The sequence below is a fragment of the Rutidosis leptorrhynchoides genome, chromosome 7, assembly GCF_046630445.1.
Source record: "Rutidosis leptorrhynchoides isolate AG116_Rl617_1_P2 chromosome 7, CSIRO_AGI_Rlap_v1, whole genome shotgun sequence".
Taxonomy (NCBI): Eukaryota; Viridiplantae; Streptophyta; class Magnoliopsida; order Asterales; family Asteraceae; genus Rutidosis; species Rutidosis leptorrhynchoides.
Window position 1 is genome coordinate 117,127,467 of NC_092339.1, and position 9,739 is coordinate 117,137,205.

The 9,739-nt window shown below is 33.3% G+C and overlaps 1 protein-coding gene across 1 annotated transcript; it reads right to left on the minus strand.

Moving 5' to 3' along the window:
* Nucleotides 1-650: 650 nt before the first annotated feature.
* LOC139859546 (uncharacterized) lies at nt 651-1,472 on the minus strand. The gene is made up of 3 exons (XM_071848326.1): nt 977-1,472; nt 720-819; nt 651-657 (listed from the first exon to the last, which is right to left on the minus strand). The coding sequence occupies exons 1-3, from the start codon at nt 1,470-1,472 to the stop codon at nt 651-653; spliced, it is 603 nt and encodes a 200-aa protein (XP_071704427.1).
* Nucleotides 1,473-9,739: the final 8,267 nt, after the last annotated feature.

Genomic DNA, 9,739 nt, shown 5'->3' on the forward strand with positions numbered 1-9,739 from the left:
TCTAAACTTCCCGTCTTCCGCCATCATTCCCTTAACGAAACGTTGTGCTCTGATACCAGTTGTAAGGATATTAGGACCCAAAACAACGCAAGTGATTCAACAAGATCACTCACCGATAGTAATTCTATAAGATTACTAACCCACTTAATGAACGAAAGATTATAAATGCAAGAAATGTAAATCGACACAAGAGATAACGTGGTTATATGCAATCGTTGTGATTGCTTTAGTCCACGGACCAACTAGAGAATGTATTACTGAATATTTGTGGTGTGTTTACAATGAGTTACAAGAGGGTCTATTTATAGAATGGTTTAAGGAGTAAGCTAAAAACAATTTCTTGAAGCTTCATGTGAGTTTCCTGACAGCTTCATGGAGGCTACATGTGAGTTTCCTGACAGCTTCGTGGAAGCTACATGTGAATTTTGTCACAACTTCGTGGAAGCTACATGTGAGTTTCCTAACAACTTCGTAGAAGCTACATGTGAGTTTCCTAACAACTTTGTGGAAGCTTCGTGTGAGTTTCCTGGAATCTTCCATCTAATTGTTTAAAGTTCTCCATATCTCCAACAGTGTCCTCAATAGAAAAGGATGAATTATATCCCACAAACAAAGTCTTTTTACCAAGATCGTCCACTTTCGACCATTTTTCATTTCCTAAATCATACTCAAAAACATGAAAACTCTTTGTTTCATAAGTGTCACACCATAAATCATACCAGAAGTCAAGATCTTCTGAATCATCGTCCGTTAATTCGTCCAATAATTCTCTGATGACAACCAACAACTTCTTCCTTCCGTCACCCTCATCATCTAATCCTAGAATATAGGACATTGACAAATCTTCATTATAGAAATCTTTAGGTAGTCGTGAAACATCAACACTGACCATTGAATCATTCCCATAAGTATCACACGATCTTATGTGATATGTACAATCTAAATAATAAACACGTCCACTTGTAATCTCCAATACGACAAAACCCTAGTCTACTAGAGCATCCCCATAACACCACCACTATTGGTGATTGATCGGAGAAGAGTAGCTTTCGGATTCCTAAATCCCATTCTAAGAAATCTGGAAAGGTGTCGAGCTTCGGTAAATCAACGGTTTCGCGTGATAGCGGATTGATAAGTTTAGTAGCCGTATCTTCTCCAACTGTTAATAGCCACCCAGACGAAGAGACGCAAAATTTACCATATGCTTCTGGAAGTCGTATCTTACGGATGCTATTGTTCGAAAGGAAAAAAAGTTGACGAAATTCAACGTCTTCTTTTTCCTCTGCAAGTAAAATGGATGGAAACCGTGAAGGAAGTCCATTGGAGTATGGGACTTTGGTTGCAGCTTGTTTCGCAATCGAATGCCAGAGCTTACACACGCTTGAGAAACTGAGATAATCTTCATAGTAATTCATATGTTTGCGTGCAATTATATCAAGTAATTCAGGCAACAACGTCTCCGACCATGCCATCGTAATTAAACGATTTGGATTATTTTAGTCACAAACACCTGCAACAAGATAGAGGTGGTTAATTGCTAAGTGAGCTTTCAAATTCTCTGTAATGTATAGGAGTGAACTGTGACTCAAAAGAAACTCTTATGTACATGTTGCAATAATTTTATTAATATAAATGCACAAACACTGTTTTGATTTTTAAAAATAAATAAACTATACATTATTAATCCGTTATGAATTTATCATTAAACAATATTATCATCATCATTTTTTTAACAGCAGTACAGGATCACCCAGTGGACTTAACCACTCACACGTTCATCTCCCACAATTGCATAACCCGCCCCCAACTGCTGTCCAGGAGGAAACCCGGCCCAATCCGAGGGCATGAGCGGTAAAACCCGCCTCCCCGGCCCACTGCCCCGCAACGCGATGTGCGAAAGGTACCCTTTGTGGAATTTAAGGGTAAAAGGTCAACCTTGTGTGCAATGTTGCATCCCACGGGAGTTTAACTCGAGGCATACCACTACCACATAAGCTACAACACAAGATTAGGTTGTGATCATCAATTTATTATTAAGATTACCAAAATTAATAAATAAGTAAATTACACCGACTGTGGTTTACCCTGAATTATTATTATACTAACTCGATTTACTGAATTTGTAAACGGTTCCCTTTATTATTATCAATCAGTCGAACTACAAAACCCAAAAACTATTCTACATCATAATCCATTATCAGATTATTATTACACAAAATAGATCATCAATTCAAAATCAACAATATCATACGGCATACGGAGTGCATACGGTCCTTAAGCACTTTTTAAAATGAATTTTTTTTTTATGATTTAGGATGACATAGAATTTAGTTAATAAAACATTAGTCTTAGATGTTTAGCAAATATTAAGCACCTCTCTAGATTTGATATAAGTTTGTTGAGGGATGTATAGTTATTTCAGTTTTCAATGTATCTTCTGTCTGTTTTTTTTTTTTTTTGTTCTTTATTTATTGTAGTAACAATTATATATAACCAATGTATCCTATTTGCAGTTTTATACTTGAATGGAAATTGACAAAACATTTGCAGTTTTATCCCAATGTATCCTATTGTCAAAGTGTAGACTGTTAAAGTCCTGCTAAAGTTGAATATCTACAAGAAAATATATAAACACACCATCATGGTCCTACTGATGTTGCAGAAATCCACGAGGTGCTGAAAATAAAAAATTAGCACCAAAGTTTAAAGAAGTACAACCCTAAACCCTAAACTCTAAACCGTTCGTGTTAAAAACTCAATCTAAATCCTAAATCTAAACCCTAAATCTAAACCCTAAACCCTAAATTTCTAAACCCTAATATCTAAACCCTATAAACCCTAATATCTAAACCCTAATATCTAAAACCTCAACATACGCTCGAAAAACACGATAATTGTTATATAATAGTTCTTCGAGCGTTTTCCTGCCGAAATAAAAACATTTATCACAAAGTGTCTTTATTAAATGTTCATATTTTCATCCAATCAATAAAGTTCGTGAACAAAGTTTTTTCAAAAAACAAAAAAAAAAAAATTTGCTTCCCCCCGATTGGTTACTTCCCTCTTGATCCTACCACTATATATATATATTACAAATTTGAACTTTTAGAATGTTATATTATTTATTTGTGTTATCATGGTTGAAGATTGTTTTCCACAAAACTTGTGAAATCAATAAAATGAATAAACAATCATTGCAGACATGCATATTTAACTACAATAAACAGATAAAAACCAATTACATTGGACGACAATGGGAATGATTAAATATCACCAAGAATATTATTTATAAGAAATCCTTGAGACGTATTTGGTTGAGATTTAAATGTTCTATGGTTAAATATCCTTTGAATATTTTTGGTTCAACTCTAATTAAATATATACTTATAGTACAAACTAAATTCATTTTGACAACTAATATAAGCTTAATGGATAAAAGGGTTCACGTTGAGAGTTAATGATTTAAGGTTAAGGAATTGCTATTTAGGGTTTACGGTTATGGTTTACAGTTTAGGATTTAGGATTTAGGGTTAAGATTATAGAATTTATGCTTTAGGGTTTAGTGTTTAGGGTTTAGTGTATATGGTAAAGATTTATGGATAAGGGTTTAGAGTTTAGGGTTTAGTTTTTAGAATTTATGGTATAGAGTTTAGGGTTTAGGGTTTTGGGCTGTATGGTTTACGGTTTTGAGTTTAGTGTTTAGGTTTTAGATATAGTGTTTAGGGTTTAGTTTATAGGGTTTAGGTATTAGAGTTTAGGGTTTAGGGTTTAGATTTTATAATTTATGGTTTAGGGTATTTGATTTAAGGATTAGGGTTTAGTATTTAGGGTTTAGTGTGTAAGGTTAAGGGTTGGTTGTTTAGGGTTTAGGGTTGATTTAGGGTTTATATATAGAATTTAGGGTTTAGAGTTTAGTGTATAGGGTTTAGGGTTTAGTATTAAGGGTTTATGGTTTAGACTTTAAGGTTTAAGGTTTATATTTTAGAATTTATGGTTTAAGATTTAGGATATATGGTTTAGGGCTTAGGGTTTTGTTTATACAATTTATGGTTTAGAGTATAGATATAGGGTTTAAGGTTTAGCTTTTAGTGTATAGGGTTTAGGGTATATGGTTTAGGTTTAGAGTTTGAGGTTTAGGGTTTAGAGTTTACGAAAGAATGTATCTGGTTCCATTTCTCTTTCGTTAGTTACGTCAGCTTTTTCTAAAAGGGATTGGGGTTTAAGGTTTAGGGTTTAGGGTTTAGGGTTTATTGTGTAAGTTTAAGGGTTGGTGGTTTAGAGTTTAGGGTTGATTTAGGGTTTAGGGTTTAGATATAGGGTTTAGGGTTTAGAGTTTACTGTATAAGGTTTAGGGTTTAGTATTTAGGGTTTATGGTTTAGACTTTTGGGGTTTAAGGTTTAGGGTTTCGGGTTTAGAGTTTTTTTTTTTATTACAAATTATGGGTTAGTGTATAGATATAGGATTTAGGATTTAGAGTTTAGTGTATAGGATTGAGGGTTTAGGTTTAGGGTTTAGTGTATAGGGTTTTGGGTATATGGTTTAGGATTTAGGGTTTAGTGTATAGGATTTAGGGTTTAGGTTTAGAGTTTATGGTTTAGTATATAGGATTTTGGGTATATGGTTTAGCGTTTAGGATTTACATTTTAGAATTTAAGCTTTGGGGTTTAGGGTTTAGGGAATAGGGTTAAGGGTTTAGAGTTTAGAGTTTAGTGTGTAGGGTAAAGCGTTGGTGGTTTAGGGATTAGGGTTGGTTTAGGTTTTAGGGTTGAGGGTTTAGATATAGGGTTTAGAGTTTAGTGTTTAGGGTTTAGTGTTTAGGGTTTGTTTTTACAGGTCAGGGTTTAGATTTTAAAATTTATGGTTAAGGGTTTAGGTTATAGGGTTTCGGTTTAAAGGTTTATTGTTTAGCGTTTAGGGTTTAGTATGTTTAAGGTTTAGATTTAGGGTTTAGGTTTAGGGTTTAGTGTTTAGGGAGCGAGATATGTTGATGAAGGTGAAAGTTAAATTACAATTTGGGTTATCTTTTGATCCATTAGATTCCTGTATTTTACTCGTATGTTCCAATTGACCCATTAAACTAATTTAAGATTAAAACTTCTCCAATCAATCCATATTAGATAAAAACATAACACAATCGACCAAATCCCAATAAATTTCATAGTATGGTCTAAACTGTCACCCCTCTATCATGTTTTATTTACAATATCCTCTCAACTACCAGCCATTCCACCATGACGAAATCAATTTTTCTGTTTTCTTGATCACCGCTTAGGTTAGTTTACAATTATCGACACACTTTGCCTTGATAATAGGTTTTATCGATATCAAAACCTGATGAATTTGTCTTGGGGTTTATCATCACTGGTTTTTATTTAAACAACTTAAAGTCAACCAATGGATCTGCACTTTATATGGATTTATGTTCTTTATATGCACATAAATCTATTTAATCTCACTTTTTAATGAGTGATTAGTATCAGTCTTTTCAGTCACAGCTTCACACATGCATGTGTGATGTTGTGAACTGTGTTGTAGATTAAAGTTCATATCAGTTGTTCACTTTTCATATTGCATGTCTATATATTCTTTAATTATGTGCAAAATTCTTCCAATGATGATGCTTAGGGTTTATATGCCAACAATCTGTATTGTGCACTTTAAAGCTAAAAACCTAACTGAATTTACTTAGGGTTTATAATAACAACATATATATTTTATTTAACATTTTTAAATGAACCAATAGATCTGCACTCTAAAATCAATTTGTGTTCCTTCCTTGGACATTAATGGATTGAATCTCAAAAATGCACACATGGACGTGTAATGCCAACACCAATGATATTGTTTAGGCTTAATATGCAAACAAATTTTATATTGCCCTTTAGAGCTGGATTACTAACTGATTTTGCTTAGGATTTATAATAACAACGCCTTTAATTGTTTTTTTAGCTTTAAAGTTGACCAGTGCATGTCCACTTTAGTATCATACAATATTGTTTGTATACATTTAATTTCAGTTCAATGTTTACTTCATATATTGCGCGTGTAACAATTGTTTCCTTAAGTACAGAAATTATGCTCAGACTTCTCAGTCAAACAAATGAGAAACGGGATCGACTTCTCGTGGTCCATTGGTTTCACACAAGAGAAATTGGAAGACACTGAACTATCTGATGATAGTTCAGATGTTGTAGAAATTAGTGACTCCACTCATGGACTAGCGGTCATACTACGTAAGTTTTATTCTGGATCCTAAAAGTAAATCTCTATGTGAGTTAATTTTATTTTCATACAAAATATACTTTACCAAATATGATTTAACCATTGATAGGTCACATTCATAAGTACATTTGAGAATCTTCTTTTTTTAACATGTTATTGACAAATGTTTATGGACTGTTTAACGATTAAAATATGAATGTGATTTAGCGGCTACAGAAAGAGCTTCAAAAACTACATGAACTACAAAGTAATTGTGACTATGAGTGTCTCGATCTGAACAACAAAACTCATATATGGGGTTTGAAGTAAGAAAAAAGATCAAAGAAAAAGTATGTTTCTAAAGGGTGGCTAAAGTTCTTAACTGTAAATGGGTATGTTTCGGACGACAAGTGTTTGATTGCGTTCCTCCGTGACAAACGCATGTTCATTATGGTCCTAGATGGAACTCACCCGGTGTAACAGTTTGTTTCGGTATTAAAGTCTTTTGATTCTGCAGGTTTTCCGTTAGTTTGTGTAGAAGTGTTAATGATATGTTGAATGATGTATGTATGGATTTAGTTTCTTTCTATTTTGATGGTTAGACATGTAACTATCTTTTATTATTATCTTGATAAATCACAGGCATAAAACATCCACGTGTCAGCACCTTATGCATTCACACACAATACCTTTTTGTCAGAGTTTTCAATTAAAAAATTCAGAAAAATCATCATACTGACGCGTGTCCCCAAATTGATCAGTTTACTCCTTTTTTTCAAACCCGATAATCTTTTTTAACAACAAAACCGCCTAATTTGATATTTTCCTAAAATTATGTTGATTTTTCATCGGCCGCAGATCACAACAACAATATGGATGTTGATGATTACTTCATTACTTATTCGCGATTTAGGGTTTGCAACATATAGAAGATGAATTAGGGCTATCAAAATCATCGCCAAATCATTCATCTGGTAAAGTAAATCTTAATAACTTGAAAATTTTTGCTCATCCTCAAACATTAATCGACGCTGCTCTAGGTATGTTCTACACCTTTACATATACATATTTGACTCTAATGTTGTATTTCTACAATTTGTTATTGGAGGTATATTATTGAGGATGTTTTGCATATGCTAAAACGTAGTTGCAATTCTTTCAATGATACTAAAAACCGCATCCTCCTGTATTATTATTTTAATTATTCCGTTTTATGTTAACAGTGTAATGGTTGATCCTACATGATTATTGGTAAGCTAATTGAATATATATCAATTGAATCTAACCCTTTACTGTTAACTGAATATATATCAATTGAATCTTTGACGATATACTTGGTTTATCACAGGATGAAGGTGCGTGAAGTTTCTGGAGGTTTTAGCATCTAATGCCATTTAAGGTTTTGAGTTTTTTGAGTTAATCATAATCGGTTCTTTGTGGTTTATATAGTCATAATCGGTTCTTTTGTTGATTGTTTTTTGAGTTCTTATCGCGTTTTTGATTGTGTTATCTTATTTTTGCACGTATGATTAAAAAAGCAATATATCGATTATATTACTAATTTTGATTGACTTTACACGCATATGTATCAGATGTTGCTGCAGCTATGAAATGTGCTACTGTTGGTTCTTTATGATTCCACTTCTCCAGTTGGTTTTGGCACGTCATCGTCTATCATAATCATAATCAGGTTTGTTGTTTTGTGTGTTTTGAATGTTTAATGATGTGTGGTTAGTTGTGATCTATTTAGGTCGCTGGTATTGTATTACGTTCATGGTTAAAGCATTGGATGCTCAAAATTGTAGCGCACCTAATGTTCTTGCACACGCTTTTGGTCCCGCTATCATTTATCAGCAATTGCACTTGAGTGGCCCGTCTATTCAGCTTGAACGTAAAGGTATACGACCGTGGTTGTTTTGTGTGTGCCACAATTGTTCGTTTATTGTTGTTGCATCTATTTATTAGTGTAATATTAAAAAGTTACAAATGTCATATTTCTGCACTTCTCCTATAGGTTTAAGAGCTTGATTTTCGCTTTTGAATGTGGTGTAAATCAGTCCGCAAAAATACTATGCTAAGGATGTGGTGAATCAGCCTCAAAAATGCGCAAAGGGCGGTGTTTTCAAGGTGATAATTGAGCTTAACCGAGCAACAAAATAATGCATTTAGGACAACGCAGACCGCGCTCGGGACAGCACAAAGGGTTGTAAATGAGCACTAAAGAGGTACACACATATCTCTGTTGCCAATGGTGCGACTGTGTCACATAATAAGTGCATATCCGTGAATTGTCTTTTGGGTTTGTATTGTTATTTTTAGGAATCTTTGTGTCTTTTTAAAAAAAAAAAATTGTAACACAGATTTAGATTGTCCCCTAAAATTTGTTGCTTTCCATAATTAAGTCACCTTCGATAAATGTTTTTATTTTGTTTGACATTAATATATGTTCTCAATCTGAAAACTTGGGCTTTATTTGGGTTTCTATAATCTAATATACCTTTTTCACTATTCGGTTGTGGCAGGCCTGTGCGGAACAACTTTCGCCACCCATTTTTTATCGTAAGTTTAGTCTTTGCTTTACCTAGATTATTAGTATCATATTCGTGCTTCTGTCCTATTTGTGTAAATCAACCCCAACTACATAATTAGCATCAAGTTTTTATTTAACTGCAGTCTCACAAAGATTACACATTATACTTGCAAGTTTACATCTATACCCAATCATGAGTAATACTGTAAGTTGCTTTCGTGAGTAACAACTCCCTTATACTATGTATATTCATGGGTTCAGTCTCAATTCAGTCTTACTGAGTCGAATAGATTAGGCCTTAATTACGGTTCATTAAGCATTATAGAAACTGAAAAAAAAAATTATTGAAAGGATAATAAGATAAGTTGAAAAATCAAAAAAGTATGCCATCTAGCGTTTGCAATATGTGTTTTTTAGAACAATGTTAAAGTCTGTTTGGTCTAACTTTATGCTTATTAAATGATCAATCGTTTGCAAATAACTCACTGGATTATACATATAACCTTGGTAGTGACTCATTGTTAATGAATGGTAGATTGTATGTAACTTCATTTGACTTAATCTATCCGTTTTTGCTCTACTGTTTCTGCTATATATATGCAGGTTACATTTAGAATATAATGCACTATATAATCTATGTATTGCTGAGTTTTCAGTACTTATACTAATGGTTGATCTTGCACAAACTAATCCTGATAACAGCTTCTCTTGCGATCATGTTCTCAATTCAAGTTTACACAAGAGAACCGTTAGTTTATGTCAAAGTCTCTATACGCAAGTTTGTGTAACAATCGATTCCTCAAGGTAAATTTCTTTTCGTTACCTGAAAGTTATTGTACATCTTAAACATTTACAGCCTTTTCGATTTGCGTTATGAATATATAACCATAATTGATTCATTTTCTATCTTACGTGCAAATAACCGATGAAGAAGACTGATGCGATGTTATTTGGGATCAGAGGCATTCAACAATATTACAATATTGATATGTGGGAAAAAAATTGTG

Coding starts and splice junctions, on each gene's coding strand:
- LOC139859546 (XM_071848326.1), bottom strand. CDS start 1,472: ATGGCATGGTCGGAGACGTTGTTGCCTGAATTACTTGATATAATTGCA. Junction 820..976: donor TAGTAGACTAGGGTTTTGTC/GTATTGGAGATT, acceptor CCTATATTCTAG/GATTAGATGATGAGGGTGAC.